Consider the following 16,741-nt stretch of genomic DNA (forward strand, 5'->3'; position numbering starts at 1 on the left):
AATTAACTAGCAATTCCTTTACTTTTGGTGGCTTAGTTAACAAATTATTTGTTAAATAAATGAAGGAAGAGCAGAGCAAAAAAAATATCTAGAATGAATCAATAAATAATTCTAACTGTAATTTAGATTACAATAGACCCTATTACTTTGCAACCTGGAATTTAGTAAGTACTATACGTGAGAACCAAAGCCAATAACATCAATAAATATGCTATTTCTTGGTCTATCGACGTGCCTGCAAAACATAAAATACTAATTTAGGATATAATATAAACCTTTCAATTAAAAAAAAAAGTATTGCTTTGAATAATTAATGGAAAAAGTAAGACCGGAAAAGAAATTTCCATACGTACCTAGTATAAAAGTTAGACATATAAAATTAAAAAAAAAAAAAATTAAATTATCAGATGTTTACGTGCAAAACATGCTAATCGTAACAATATGATTAAAGAATGAACAATACACATAAGTGGGAAGTATGTTTTCATGAGAGAGAGAGAGAGAGAGAGAGAGACCGTCGTTAGCCGGAGCGGGGCCGAAGAGTTCGGCACGAACGTCATCCATTAAAGCTGCATAAGCAACGGTAACAATGGCCAACACCATTGTTAACGAGTGATTTCCATTTATCACTGTCATTCTCTCTCTCTCTCTCTCTCTCTCTCTCTCTCTCTCTCTCTCTCTCTCTCTCTCTCTCTCTCTCTCTCTTCTTCTTCTTCTTCTTCTTCTTCTTCTTCTTGTTTTTCTTTTTCTTCTTCTTATGTCGAAATAGCGAAAATATGATATACGGGAGTGGAAGAGAGGACGAAAGTGGTATAAAAACCCTAATTCGAAATTATCATATATCTGATCTGGTGTAAATTTGAATTTAAGTGGAATGAGATTTTATAAAGTAACACGATAAAAAAAAAGAAAAAAATTATTGTCTATAATTATGAGGACCTACATTCCATGTGACGATTCTGAAAAATATCACATAAGCTGGTTATTACCAGCGCGGTTTTTATTTTATTTTATTTTATTTTATTTTTTAGAACAAAATTTAGGTCTTCTTATGAATGACATTATTAACGGGACCATGAGGTTCTGCGCGAGTTGGATTTGTTTGGTAATACTCCTTTATAAAGTGATGCAAAGTTATGCATAAATAGCAATAATTAGTATTACCTTCTTCAAATGTATGTATTGGAGAAAAGATTATTTCTAGAGAAAATTTGGATATAATAAGTTTAATTATCAATATTTTCTATTTTTTCGGGATTTTTTCAGCATATTCTTGATTAATGTCTACAATTTGAATAAATTTAATAAAATAAAGTTAAAAAAAATGCGCAACCCATAATATATAGGTCTATTAGTTTTAATAAACTTGGTACGAAAGCAAAACTCTTGAAAAGACCACTCTTTAATACTAGTGAAGACTTCTAATACGTGATATATTTTAATTTTTGTCAACTGTTGTTATTTAAAAAGATATAGTTTTAAACAAAATTAAACTAAAGAAATTGAGAAACTGTTTGAAATAGCAACATTCCTTTCCTCATTCAAACTATAGCTAAACTTTTCATATATATATTTAGCTCATGTCTAATTGTCTCATAGTATGGTATTGTGTAACTTGGACTATTTTCTTAAATATTAGATAACTGTTTTAGAAATTTAATATATTAATTCCAAAAAGTCATATGCTAGCTCACCGCTACAACTTGTGTCTATTTAGCGTCAAATACTCAATTATTCTATTTTTATTTTAAATAAAATTATTACCAGAGAAGAATTATACTTGAACAGAGCACCTAGGCAAATGATCGGTTGACAATAGTAATAATTTTTGATGGGGCGTGTTAAAAATGCCACGTTGAAAAAGATAAAAGATGAAAAGTAACAAGAAGAGTGTATATAGGTTATGGCTTATTCCTCCCATCATAAAATACATGCATTCCAAATAGATATAACCCTTTCATGAACAGAGATTAGCTGAAACAAGAAGTTCCATACAATCACTCAAAATGGCAAAAACAAGACGGTTTTTTTTCACTCAAATCACACAAGATTTGACTCACGCACCAATCGATCTTCTTCATCATTAACTTGTCGATAGTCAGACGCTATATATACAAACCCAAAACCAAATACATCGTCACCAAATACATGCATTGTATTACAAAGAAGGACAACATATACACCTATAGGGAAATTATATATCCTAGTCCTAAACGAGACTAATTTCTTCCAACTACATAATGTATAAGCAAAAGGGTCAAGCTTCATACATACATACATATACATACACACATATATTGAGATTAGCAGACTAACCATGACAACTCACTTAGGAAATCATGCATGAGAGAAAAAAGGGTCTTCTTTTGTTTTGTAAATTTCAAAAAGTTGCTTTGAGTACTTACACGCCAGCGATCTGCAGGTTTCCACGGCCTTGGGATCGTGTTTCTCCAAATCTTCTACACTCTTTATCACGTTTCCGAGAGGATTCCCTGCTGTGAGAAACTCCGCCAAATCGGTACCTCTAAACGAGAACAAAAAAAGTCGAGCTCGGGTTAAGTCTATAGCTTCGCATTTGAGTTAGGAACAGATTAAGTTTGGGGTACTATAACTATGCCTTATCAGTGCATCTAATTAAAAAAAAAAGTCTTCCATTGATAAACCCGAAAGCTGTACCTTGTGGCATCGAACTTGCTAAAACCGCGACGATTGCTATAAATCGCTTCTTTGCAACTCTTTTCATCGGAAGTCTGTCGGCGATAAAGAGCGCAGACAGCTTTCATGCACAGCTCGGAATCCTTACCCAGATCCGCAAGCATGTCAGCCTCAAATTCCCACTTGTACTTCCTCGCTTTTTTCCTATGGATAGTGGACAAAGCCTCGCCAAATTCAACTTCGAATTTTTCCGAATCATCATCATAGCCATCGTCCAAGTTCGAGTCTGAGTCGTTGACAATAAACCCACCCAAGCTTTCACCTTCACTTCCGGAGCCGACCTCATCACGATCGCTATCTTCGATACAATTTCCATAAGAATCATTCCGGGGACAGCTCTTCTGTAACATACGGATCGGAATACGATCCTCTTCATCGCTCTCGGAATCACTCATCACGACGTTTGAAGCCCAGTTCCTCTTGGGCGTCGGAACAGGCAGAGTTTCTTCTGAAGTACAGTCTGGTTTTTCGTTGGTCTTTGTATCTCGCTCGTTACATTTGGTGTGGTCGTTGTTGAGTTCTTCTTCGCTGTCGTAAATATCGACGATGCTGAGATACGAGGGTCTCGGTGATTTTCCCGGTGTAGATGGGGCGATTTTCTTACCCCGAGTCTTCTCTGAATCAAACACCAATCGCCTTTTAGCTTCTCTCCTTCTGATACCACCCACTTTGAGATCGAAAGTAACATTTTTCCCTTCTTCATTGATACAATCAGCAATGTTGGATTGTGAACCTGTCACATAATCAGATAAGGAGAGAAGAAAAAAAATCGAATCACATATCATTCAAGATTCGATACTCACAAACACATGTTCTGATATCAATTTCAAAATCATGACAAGGTAATAAGGACCGAGTTTTCGAAATGAGAATGAAATTGAGAGAGTAAAAACTACTTTATGGATTGCATTTCATACCCGGTGCTGCTTTCGGGGTCTCAATCCCTTTGGCAATGGGATCGGATACGGGAACAAAGTCAACCGAATCCGCTCTCTCCTTGTTCCATGTTGACTTTTCCACCCATAACTTTAATGCCATGAACTTGCTTTCCCAAGCCTTCACATCCCTCTCGGCTTTTTTCTTCTCACACGCCAAAAGCTTATTTTCGATGATCAGCTGAGCGACCCAATCTTCATCCAAGTCACCATCGTCGGTGGTGAGATCAACGACTCTCGTCATTGCCTTATTGGCTCCTCCAAAAAATTGAATACGCTCTTTAAGCTCGGCGTTCTCTCGCTTAAAAGCCTCGAGCTGTTTCTCGGTGACAAGCTTTTCAGCTTCCAAAGTCCTAAATTTGGCCTCAAGCGCTTCATATTCCGCGTTCTTCTTAATTTCCATCTTCAAATCCATGAATTTTCCTTCAATAATAATACCACAGAACAGAGCAGGATTTATCTGGAAATATCACAGGATATATTAGTCACAATTTACGTGAAACCCACAAGAAAATGCCAGGAATAAAATGAGAGCTTATCACAGTCACAGAAGCACTTTTGAGAGAATATTATTAAAATTTATCCGTATAACCCCATAGCCAAAGATCAAGTAACTATCAAGATTAAGCATTTCTTCGCTTACAACGAAAAAAAAAGTGATTAAATACTCACTTTCATACACTAAAACGTTATAAACTAAAAAAAAAATATACAAAAAAAAGGAAAGAAAACGTTGAAGCTTTGGGCTTTCTTAGTCGTTTTGTTATTGAAGGAAAAGAAAAGGGTCCTATAAAGAATTATTTCAACAAGAGAGTTTTGTTTGTTTGTTTTTTTTTTTTTTAAATTTCGTAAAAAGCAAAGAATTGAAAAAACTTACAAGAAACAAGAGTATCCCTTTGTTCTTCTGCTTCGTCGTCGAGAGACCAGGGACAGATAAAGCTCGAAGCTTTCTCTCTCTTCCTTATTACAGAAGAGAAGTGAAGAGAAGCACCGAATCGTGCGATAACTATTTCTGCACGATTCGGTGCTTCTTTTGTTGAGCGTCACGAGTCAACCCTTTTCCAATATTGATCCTATATCCGGTTCGCCCCACGAAATTTTACCATATTTCATATAACCCCATCACAAAATCAAAATAAAAAAATTCCGTATCCGTACTTGAAATAAATTATATTCCAATTAGTATCAAGTTAGTAGTGATATTAACACTGATATTATCATCATTTGGTTAATATTATCATTTGATTGACTGTTACTTATCAAAATCGACTAAAAATGAAAATTTGACATATCTATTATTAAATAAATGTAAAAAAACTAAAATATCTATAATGAAATCTATCACGAAATTTCGTGATATACATCGTGACACATTTGATGTCTGACACATCTTCGATTTTGTGACAAGTATCTAATTTCAAGACTGATCTATCACAAAATTCTCTAATTTCATGATAGATCTTTTACGAAATTCTTCAATGTTAAAAATAAATACATACGGTAAAAAAAAAAAAAAAAAAAAAAAACTCAATCACGTAATTTGTAATTTCTCGAATCATTAAAATATTTTGAACTCGAAATCCTCCGATGACATCACTATTAAAAAAAGTCGACGAGGTCTGAAGTTGATCCATATTATATGATCAAACACAAATGAATGAGATAGCTTTTCAACAGAGACAAAATAAATTCTAAGGAAAAGAAGCAAAATAAAATTAAAAAAAAAAAACATAGAATCAACCATTCTTGAACACGTGACAACCAAGTAATAGTTTCCACACACACACACACACACATATATATATATATATATATATATATATATATATATATATATATATATATATATATATTAGATCAACACAAATACTAGCAATACAAATAGATTTTGAATTGAATTCCCAATAATTCTTGTTGATATCTAAAAATAAAATTGAATGATATTTCAAAATCTTTTTTTCCACGAATATGTGTCTTCGATCTCATCTCATGAAATCAAATCCTAATCAAACCAACGATAAATGAGTACGCTTCGGTCGAAAAGTTCTCAATTGTATATGACCTATAACTTATACAAAACCACATCCTTATATATAATTTATGCAAAACCACATCCTTATAGATAATTTATGCAAAACCACATCCTTATATGACTTATGATGAACCATGTCACGTGAATATAACAGAACAGAAAATAAATGAAATCAATAGATCTTGTACCAAAATCAACACTAAAAATTGCTCTATAAAAGTGATTATTGCATATAACAGCTTTTATGCAAATATGTGGAATCGGCAGTGACAGAGGCGGAGACATCTGAAACTGATCCTGTGGAGGCGTGACGATTGAGTCGCTCTCGTTGATGTTGTAGATGAAGATTAAGCAAAAAAAGAAACAAAAAAAGAATTATATCAAATATAAAAAATTAAAAGGTGCGACTGATGTTGTTGATGATAATTTTGTAAAAACATATTTCTCTCACCTCATTTTAGTAATAAATTCGTCAGTTTTGACTTATTGTTTGAGTTTTGGTAAATGACAATTAATTATTAATATTGGTATTAATATCCCATTGAACTATTGATTTTTTTTTTATCAGAGGTATTGAACTATTGATTATTAGCTCGTTGTAGTCATTTCATTATTTTTTTTTCCATATCTAATGCTTGATTAGAATTGATATTCAAGGGCCTATTTGCAACAGAAACAATTAATTGAGTGTTAAATGGTAATCTATAAGTTTGAGGGTCAAAAATGAAATTAAGCTATTTTATATTCGGCTTCCCAAACACTTTCTCCAAAACTCGCTCAAAAAGAAAATGCAAAGCTCTGAAGCTTCTCCACCAAAATCCCATCGTCTCTCGCAAGGAACACTTGGTATCGTCTATGGCGATGGAGTATTGCTGCAATAGAAGCTCGATGTCCCATAGCACGTGTTCGATATCGGCCGAGGATTAGGAGATGAAAGGTTTTTCGGAATTCTTGGAGTCTCTCTCAAGAACTTCTAGAAATCAGGGGTTCCCAAAGGTGCCGGTACGGATTCCGTCGACGGATTCGATCTCGGTGGAATGAGACAATTAATGGAGTCATTGGACAACCCTCTTTCCGATTTCAAGGTACCGAAAATCAATTTTCTTTACTTCAATGGTTATAATAATCATAGTTTGATACCACCTTGAAACCTTTATGGGTATTTTGGCTAAAAGTTATTGAATAGGAATGAACTATTTTGTTGTTTCTCTGTCTTTCAGAATTTTAATTAATAATTTTTTTTGTTTACGTTTTAATTTTGAACTTGAGAAATATGTGATTAATGGATACAAACATAAAATTTAGGTAAATCAGAGATTTATAAAAGAAACGACAAAAACAAATACAAATCAATAAATAAGCGACATATTTATAAAAGAAACGACAAATAAATGCAAATGAATAAAGAAACGACATATATTTAAAGGAACGACAAAAAATACAAAATGAATAAACGAACGACATATTTATTAAAGAAACGACAAGAAATACAAATTAATAAATAAACGACATATTTATAAAGACACGGCAAGAACAAAAAGAAATGAACAAATACGACAAACTTGTAAAAGAAACGACAATAACAAATACAAATGGATAAATAAGCGACAAAACGACAAGAAAATACAAATGAATAAATAAACAACATATTTATAAAAGAAACGTCAAGAACAAATACAAATGAATAAATACGACAAACTTATAAAAGAAACGACAAAAACAAATACAAATAAATAAATAAACAACAAATTTATAAAAAAAACGACAAGGAAATGCAATTGAATAAAAGAAACGACATATATTTTAAAGAAACGACAAAAAATACATATGAATAAACAAACGACATATTTGTTAAAGAAACGACAAGAACAAATACAAATGAATAAATACGACAAACTTATGAAAGAAACGACAAGAACAAATAAAAATGGATAAATAAGCGACAAAACGACAAGAAAATACAAATAAATAAATAAACAACATATTTATAAAAGAAACGACAAGAACAAATACAAATGAATAAATACGACAAACTTATAAAAGAAACGACAAGAACAAATACAAATGGATAAATAAGCGACAAAACGACAAGAAAATACATATGAATAAACAAACAACATATTCATAAAAGAAACGATAAGAGATTACAAATGAATAAAGGAAACGACATATTTATAAAAAGAACCACAAGAAAATACCAATGAATAAATAAACGACATATATATTAATGGTAATGTATAGGGGTGGCAATTTGGTCCGGACATGAAACACGAAACGGTTACGACACGATTTAAAGCGGATTTGGATCTCAATAAATGAGTCGGTTCTTAATTGGATCGAACACGCTAACACGGTTAAATAATGGTTCAAAACGACACGATTACGGTAACACGATAAAAAGCCGATTAACACGATTATTAAATGGTCGACACAAAACACGATTACGACCCGCACGAATATGATCCAATTAACACGATTACGAGTAATAGCACGATTACGATCCATTTAAACACGATTAATATCATATATGTCAAATTATAAATTTATAGCTATAAATATAAAATTATAATTATAAACATAAAATTGATATCAGAAAATATGATGTAATAAAATAAAGTATATTCGTATAAATATTCAATTTTAAAGAACGATATTCAATTTAATATAATTCAAGGAGCCATAACCAATTTACAATCACAATAACAATGGTCCCATAATAACGTATCATATTAAAAAAAAATGATTTCATTTCATATTGAACAATCACAATAACAATAGTTTGCTAATAACGTATCATATTAAATTTTATTTGATTTCAATTCATATTGAACCATTACAATTTACAATCACAATAACAATAGTCTCATAATAACATATCATATTCATAGTTATTTTATTTTACTTTTAGTCAATTCATATCGAACAATCACAATTACTATAGTCTCATAATAACGTATCATATTCAATTTTATTTGATTTCAATTTTAATTCAATTCCTATCGAACAATCACAATTCACAATCGCAATTACTATAGTCTCATAATAAGTATCATATTCAATTTTATTTGATTTTTATTTTAATGCAATTCATATAGAACAATCACAATATCTATAGTCCCATAATAACGTATCATATTCAATTTTATTTGATTTCAATTCACATCGAACAATCACAATTCAAAACTCACAATCACAATAATGATAGTCTCGTAATAATGTATCATATTTAATTTTATTTGATTTCAATGACTTATTACTTCCATTTGTTTTCGATTTCTCCTAAAAGATTAATTAGTTCACTTTACTTTACCAATGTTATTTTTTTATGTAATTAACAAAATATTATTATTTCATTTAATTATAAACTTATATTGTAATTATTTCATATAAATATAAATTTAAAGATTAATATTGAGATTTAAAATCCCTCCAATACATTCCCTCCATTTTCTACATAAAATTTCAAACTAAGGGGCTGTTTGGTAACATTTTTGTTTTTAAAAATAAAAAAGTGACTTTAAGCAAAAAAAAAAACGTGTTTGATAAAGTAGTTTTTGTTTTTTGTTTTTAAAAATAGGGAAGAGAATAAAACAAAAACCGGATAATAAAAAAAAATTGTTTTCAAAATTTTTAAATACAAAAACTATTCTTGTTCTCTTCTTCTTCTTGTCCCGCGCGAGAAACACCTGCAACAAGAAAATTCGAAGCTCCGCCGTGAGCCTCATCATCACCACCCGACCCCGCCTCTCTTCTTCTTCCTTTCTTCTTGTCGCGCGCCATCTCCGCTGTGAGCCTCCATCACCGCGCGCTCCGAGCTGAGGAGAACGAGACTCGCCGAGAGCCGCCGTGACGCCGGAGCAAGAGAAACCACTGGGAAAGAAGTGAGAACCCTCCAAAGAAGCTTGAATTCGTTGATTGAGGTAAGAATTCCTCTCCTTGGATTGAAATTCGAAGCTAGGGGTTCATGAGATAGGATTTGTGGGTTTTTGATCCGGGTTGAAATCAGTAGAATTGGTTGGTTTTATATGTTTATTGAGCTCGGTTATTGATGATTATAGCTTGATTTTGAAGTTTGAGCATGGATTTCTTGTTACGGTTTGAATTTTGGCCGAATTTGGATATCTAGGGTTTGGGAACCCGAATTTTTGGGGCTTTTGGATTTTCTGAGGAATGATTAGTGATTCTGAAACGTGTTATGACTCTTTAGTGTTTGAGTTTTGATTGACAAGCCTCGTTTTGAATTGTTATGGTTTTGGACGAATTTTTTAGTAATATGTTATCTTGAATTTCCCGACAGCCTGACCCACTAGCGCTTAAGCCATCATAACTCGAGCTACAAAACTTGAAATTGATTGATTCTAGCGGCAAATGAAAGTAGACTCATGTAGCTTTCTAACGAGATATTACAAGCATACATACGACAAGAATAGCTATCTCAAAAACAGCCCGTAATTCCCGGTTACAGTTCTGGAAATCCTGTAATTACTGCTGCGAAACACAACCTTTGAAAATTCATAACTCATTCAATACTCAATGGATTTACATGTTCTTGATCATCTTAGAAAGCTCATACAGTCTACTATCCATGAAAAATATCAAAAAAATAAGAACTCAGGGCATACCGGTCTGTCCACGTCGATTTACAGAGGCTGTTCAAACAGTTTTTTTTCTTTTATACCCTAATGTATACATATTAAAATTGATATCTTCGTTGTTGGCAAATCTTGGCATCATAATGCCATATTATGGCTCCTGTGGCTGTGCCTGGAGAAAAGAATCTTAGATTATGATATCATGAACCCGATGTATAGCGCTGAAATCTATATCTTCTGACTTATTATGTACTCAAAGTTCGCATTTTCTTGACCCATTTTGCAAACGTGTGAATTTATTTTATGTATTGTAATGGAAGATTTTAGCTGCATAGCTTCTGATGATTTGATTGAAATGCTTTGATATTCATGTATGCATATTATTTATACAAAAACTACTGCAAAATTGTTATAGAACTTGTTATGTTTGATGCAACTTTATTCATTAGATTTTTTATTCAAAATATTTTATCCTGATTACATCCACCAGACATACACATCTCGTTATATTTCTTGTATTATATCCCTATGAAATGTTTGTCCTTCAATCTTTTATTTTAATTATTTTATTGTTATGCCGTGTTAAACGCTCCTCGTCTGTAATCTATATTGCCAGGATTTGTTATGACTATTATCAGCTAACCGCTATGGAATTTAGGTTTTAATTGTGGAGAGGCTGCTAACTTTGGGACACCACAATGGCTCAAAGTTGCTAAAGAAGCTGCTGTACGAAGAGCTGCCATGAATTATCTTCCTATGCTTTCACATCAGCAGTTGCTGTATCTTCTGACGATGTCTTTTGTTTCGAGGTTTGTTTACTTTTTTTTTTTCTTTTTGCAACTCAAATTTTTACTATTAGCTATGAACTATTTATTATTTCTTCTTCCATTTTTCATTTAATCAGACGAAGCCATTTTATGTATAAGTGATCTTCTCTTAGTCTTATATGTGTATATATGTATACGTATATGTATATATATATATGTATATGTATATATGTATATGTATATATTTTGTTTTGTTTATAGCTTTTTTTGGTCTTGCTTATAATTTGATATCGGAAAGTTCTTGAATCCCGAAAAAAAAGTCCCGTAAGACACGTTCATGTTTTTCAAAAAGAAAAAAAATTAAAAGCATATTTATTAAAAAAAATGTGATCACCAAACATGTTTTTGTTTTTTATTTTTAAAAACAAAAAACAAAAATATGATTACCAAACATGTTTTTATTTTTTATTTTTAAAAATAAAAAACAAAAACACGACTACCAAACATGTTTTTATTCTTTAAAAATTAGAAAACAAAACAAAACATAATTTGTATTTTTAAAAACAAAAAACAAAAATGTTACCAAACAGGCCCTAATTTTTTTATTTCCCTCCTTTTTGGCCTAATTTTTTGTGGGGAAAAAAATGAAACGCATAAACAAAGATATGTCAGCCCCTAGACGCAGATAAGCAAGGGAAGAAGAAAATCGGCTATTCTTGAGAGAGAGAGAGAGAGAGAGAGAGAGAGAGAGAGAGAGAGAGAGAGCGGACCAGCAGAATCTTAGCCGGCGAGATTGACCAAAAGGCGGTGAATCTCAGCCGTTCGATCCAAGATCTCCCGCAGAGGCTTCCTCCGCCGAACATCTCGGAGCGGCTTCCTCGCCTCCACTCCCACTTGGTGGCGTCGATCGCTGACCTAGACCTCCAGCTCACAGTGGCGAGGTATTCACTGTGGTCGGAGTCGTCGTTCGTCACCGGCGTCTTTAGGTTATTCTTCACTCTTCTTCGTTCTTCTTCGTTGTTTCTTTTCTTCTTCAATCTCGGCTAAAATCTGGTGTTTGGCTCTGGTTTTCGTTTTCTTCAAGGCTGGGTGTTCGTCGCCGTGGTCGGAGTCGTTGAAGCCTCGTTTGTTCTCTCAATCACAAGGTAAAATAAAACATTGATATTGTTGATTTTGAATCAGTATTTAGGGTTTCAGAATTAGTTATTCGTTCTCGTTGTTTGATTTTCGTGGACTACTTGTTTTAGGACTCGGTTTGTGGTCGAATCGAGCAGAGCAATAGATGATTGTGGTTGTTCACAATCTATTTGGAAGCATTTTGATAGACTATAGGACTCGATTTGTGGTTGTTTCTTGGAATTGGTTGTGTTTCATCGGAAATTGGCAGTGAGACTATAAATGTGTTTTTTTTTCTTCTTCTTTCTTACAGGTTATAAAATGGACGTGGGGCAGCACCGTCGATCACCACCGTTCTTGAAGCTCATCGTCGATGTTCTAGCTTTTGGGTCGCCGTTGCGGTACTAGCTTTTGTTCAAGGATTCCCAAACACTTCTCCAAAACTCACTCAAAAAATGAAAGCTCTGAAGCTTCTCCGCCAAAATCCCATCGTCTCTCGCAAGGAACACTTGGTATCGTCTATGGCGATGCACTATCGCTGTAATAGAAGCTCGATGTCTCATAGCATGTGTTCCATATCGGACGAGGATTCGGAGATGAAAGATTTTTTGAAATTTATGGAGTCTCTCAAGAACTTCGAGAAATCTGGGGTTCCCAAAGATGCCGGTACGGATTCCGTCGACGGATTCGATCTCGGTCGAATGAGACGATTACTGGAGTCATTGGACAACCCTCTTTCCGATTTCAAGGTTCCGACAACCAATTTTCTTTATCTTAATGGTTATATTAAGTTTCGAATTGTGAATAAATAGGTTGAAGAGAATCTTAATTTTGGTTAGAAAGGTTTTGACGAGCAGCGAGTGTTAATTTCGGCTAAATTTTTTTTGTAGAGGAATGAACTCTTTGTTGTTTCTCAGAATTTTTAAAATATTTATTTTTGTTTTTCGTTATGAACTTGAGAAATATGTGATTAATGAATGCAAACAGAAAAATTTAGGTAATTCACATTGCTGGGACAAAAGGCAAAGGATCAACTGCTGCGTTTATCTCGAGCATTTTACGGGCTGAAGGATATTCAGTTGGTTGTTATACAAGGTATAATATTCTATATATTTGGTATGTGATTGTTCCCAATTGTTTGTGGTAGTCATATACGTTAAAGATGGGCTTCATTTTGTATGTACAGTCCACATATCCGAACTATCCGAGAACGCATGACGTTGGGAAGATTGGCTGAGCCGGTCTCAGCCGAGGCCTTGAATTCTCTCTTTCATAAGGTCAAAGAAAGATTCAACAAGGCCATCGAACATGAAAACGGACGTATCACTCATTTTGAGGTTTGTGAAAAATTGAGACATCTATGGTCGATGTCGGAGTTGAACTTGAGTGTGGGTTTTGGCTGATTCTTTTCTCTTGGCTTCAGTATAGGCACTGACTGCGATGGCGTTCAAATTATTTTCTCAAGAGAAGGTCGACATTGCAGTTATTGAGGTGATTTAAGATCTCTTTTTTTTTTTACTCAATGATAGTGGAATGAACTCATTTATTCGTGTTTATTGGTTCATATGAATAAATTTTCCATGGCTTTTATAGTTATACCTTGGTTTTGTTGTTGCTGAGGATAATAGGCCGGATTGGGAGGTGCGCGAGATGCGACCAATGTTATTAGTAGCTCGGGACTTGCAACATCGGTTATTACTACAATAGGCGAAGAACATTTGGCCGCTCTCGGGGGTTCTTTGGAAAGCATAGCAATGGCTAAATCGGGAATCATTAAACATGGCCGTCCAGTTCGGTGGTTTTTTTCTTAGATTCTTGTGAAATTTGATACGACACATAAAAGGCTGAATAAACTATATTTTATTTCAAGAAAGCATTCTGTTTTGTAATTTTTTTTATTTTTTATTTTTTATTTTAAGTATTTTTGCATTCTGGTATTGAGTATTGACCCTTTTAGGCTGGTTGAACTTTTTCAGGCAGTGTTTGGAGGACCATTTCTCCCACACATTGAACAAATTCTCTGCGACAAAGCGTCCTTGATGTCTTCGCGTGTTATATCTGCTTCTGAAGCCGGACGAGGAAGTAAAATCAAAGGATTTAGCTTGCTTGATGGAAGACCTTATCAATCTTGCGACATAGTGATCACTCAAGATATAGAACCAAAGCAGGTACAACTTATTTACGTGCTTTTTTATTATATTTCACTTGTGTTGAATTCATTGATCAAGTTCACACAGCCATTCAAGTTGTTCGATGTGAAACTGCACATGCTTGGAAGCCATCAGCTTCATAATGCAGTCACCGCCACTTGCACGGCACTGTGCCTCCGTGACTCAGGTGATCGCGCTTTTTTTTTTTTTTTTTTTTTTGCTTTTCGAAATTCCTTTATGTTTGTTCTTGAAATTATTAGGCATGTTGCCATAGAGTAACATAGCGCAAACTTATTGGCTTGCAATGAGGATATCATTATGATACTATCTTATGATTTTGTGGATACATCAGGTTGGAGAGTTTCGGACGAATCAATCAAATCTGGTTTAGAGAACACGTGCTTAATTGGAAGAAGTCAATTCTTGACCACCGAAGAAGCTGGGAGACTGGGAATATCCAAGTCAATTGTGATACTTGATGGAGGTATTTTCCTTGTTGAAAAACTATGGAAATTATTTTCATGCGAAAGTCCTTTCGCATGTCAACTTATGACACTCTGTGTATGTTATTTTTAGCGCACACAAAAGACTCTGCCAAAGCATTGGTAGAAACCATAGATATGGCGTTTCCCGGGGCACGTTTGGCTCTCGTGGTCGCAATGGCGAGTGATAAAGATCACGTGGGGTTTGCTCGAGAGTTTCTTTCAGGTGTGTTTGTCGAGTTTACTTTGTATAGATACGAGAAGGAAGGAAAAAGTTAGGCAAATTTTGGGTGAAAAATAGGGATGTTTCCCTTTGGGAGAGAATTAATAAGCCTTTCAAAAGCATTTTGTTTGTATGTGTTTCCTGTTTTGTTGGTAACATGAATAATCAGCTCAATGTAGGCTTATAATGGAATTGATGATCACTTGTTTATATCAGGTGGACAAGTAGAGACCGTCTTTCTCACGGAAGCGAACATCGCCGGGGCAACATCTCGGACGACTTCTTCTTCTGATCTGCATGATTGTTGGACCCAATCTGCCAAAAATCTGGGAATTGCGATGCCTGATAAAGAAGCGACCGAATACAGAGAATTGTCCGAGGTGTTGGACGAAAAACTAGTTTTGGTCTCTCGGGAGTCAGTTTTGTCTTCGATGAAACTGGCCGATCAGTTTTTCAAAGGAAAGAAAAGGAATGAGCGGTGCGTGATTGCGGTAACTGGGTCTTTGCATATTGTGTCGACGGTATTATCGACTCTTCACAGTTGACCCACGGAGACACTCAAGTCGGTCAAAATCATAGTTTATTTCATACGCGGCCAAAGGTAACGGAAACTTCTAATGCCCTCGCTTCAAGACTAGACCCGGTGAAATGAAAAGAAAAAAAAAAGATATAAAATTATATACAACTCTAAAAGATTTATATTTATTTATTTGTTTGGTTTTTGAAAAAAATGAATGATTGATGAATGATGGGTATTGTACTGTGTCATACTTTATCTGTGAAAGTTGAGGCCACAAGAAGCATGTATTAAGTTGGTTATAAATGATATTTGTCTCTCAACTCTTCAAGACTGTTTACCTACCAACAAAGATGTGCCCACTCTGGTGAATGTTTGTGTGTGTGTGTAAATAAACCAGACACTTAAATTGTGATATTTTTGGACATAAAAAATAATTAATAAATGAATAAAAGATGGCCACAATCAATCAATACTTGTGCTGCGATATCTAAATCAACAAAATTGACTTCAATTCCATTACAGGGATGTCTTATATTTAGTCACATCAAAATTTCCATAATGATTGCTGGGTTGCCCACGCTGGCCAAAGTAATTTTAAACTTATCAGTATACCATCAATCTAGTCGCACATAGACAAATAAATATGGTGCGTATAGCGAGCTTCATTTTTATGTTATCACTTATCACAAGGAAAATAGAAAAATATATAAAACAATATATTAGCATGCTCATGAAATTTTGCAATTGTAGGCTTGAGTTGTTGATGCCCAGTTAGCCGTCATTCCTATATCTACTATACCCTATATTAATTTTTCAAAATTACATTTATACATACTTAGGACCACTAAGCCTCTAGTGGTAGCTATCGTCTATTCAGGGAAAAAGAAAATCTTAAGACTTAAATCTTCTCATGTAATTATTGCTTGAATTCCATTCGCATGGCAGGAATTTATTACTTGGACAGGATATCATAAAATTTATGTTTTCTTTTATGGCCATATTTAATTGGTTTTTGTGCTTTAGTACTTCTAAGCACTGTTGTCGTCTCTCTGTAATTCGTCATCCACTAGGGTTTTTTGCACAGTTCTCTTCACGTACAAATTAATCTATATGATGCAATTAATACATTAAGATTGCTTTGATAAATAATGATAACCCAAGTAACCTAAAATGATAGTTCTTAAGTCCTCTCTCAGGTGGATTGAGGTG

General features: G+C 34.0%; 2 protein-coding genes across 5 annotated transcripts; one reads left to right on the plus strand and one right to left on the minus strand.

Moving 5' to 3' along the window:
• Window positions 1–1,998: 1,998 nt before the first annotated feature.
• On the minus strand, window positions 1,999–4,638 carry LOC149380270 (uncharacterized). Its single transcript, XM_089604537.1, has 4 exons — window positions 4,528–4,638; window positions 3,633–4,110; window positions 2,677–3,448; window positions 1,999–2,524 (listed from the first exon to the last, which is right to left on the minus strand). Exons 2-4 carry the CDS (start codon window positions 4,063–4,065, stop codon window positions 2,338–2,340), a joined length of 1,392 nt encoding a protein of 463 aa, XP_089460663.1. The 5' UTR covers window positions 4,066–4,110; window positions 4,528–4,638; the 3' UTR covers window positions 1,999–2,337.
• Window positions 4,639–9,205: 4,567 nt separating this feature from the next.
• Window positions 9,206–15,848, plus strand: GLA1 (Folylpolyglutamate synthetase family protein). 4 transcript variants are annotated; one of them, XM_089603225.1, is made up of 14 exons: window positions 9,215–9,602; window positions 10,933–11,083; window positions 11,705–12,027; window positions 12,126–12,186; window positions 12,471–12,906; window positions 13,155–13,252; window positions 13,344–13,494; window positions 13,586–13,648; window positions 13,786–13,947; window positions 14,134–14,325; window positions 14,395–14,494; window positions 14,660–14,791; window positions 14,884–15,015; window positions 15,229–15,848. In XM_089603225.1, exons 5-14 carry the CDS (start codon window positions 12,613–12,615, stop codon window positions 15,555–15,557), a joined length of 1,653 nt encoding a protein of 550 aa, XP_089459351.1. In that variant the 5' UTR covers window positions 9,215–9,602; window positions 10,933–11,083; window positions 11,705–12,027; window positions 12,126–12,186; window positions 12,471–12,612; the 3' UTR covers window positions 15,558–15,848. The 4 variants fall into 4 exon arrangements, with proteins under 4 accessions (XP_089459348.1, XP_089459349.1, XP_089459350.1 ...); XM_089603222.1 differs by having other exon boundaries at window positions 9,206–9,602; window positions 14,134–14,494; XM_089603223.1 differs by having other exon boundaries at window positions 9,206–9,602; window positions 11,714–12,027; window positions 14,134–14,494.
• The last annotated feature ends 893 nt before the right edge of the window (window positions 15,849–16,741 follow it).

Source organism: Urtica dioica, chromosome 12 (assembly GCF_054948205.1).
Source record: "Urtica dioica subsp. dioica isolate 48M chromosome 12, U.dioica_male_clone48M_v1_H2, whole genome shotgun sequence".
NCBI classification, from domain to species: domain Eukaryota; kingdom Viridiplantae; phylum Streptophyta; class Magnoliopsida; order Rosales; family Urticaceae; genus Urtica; species Urtica dioica.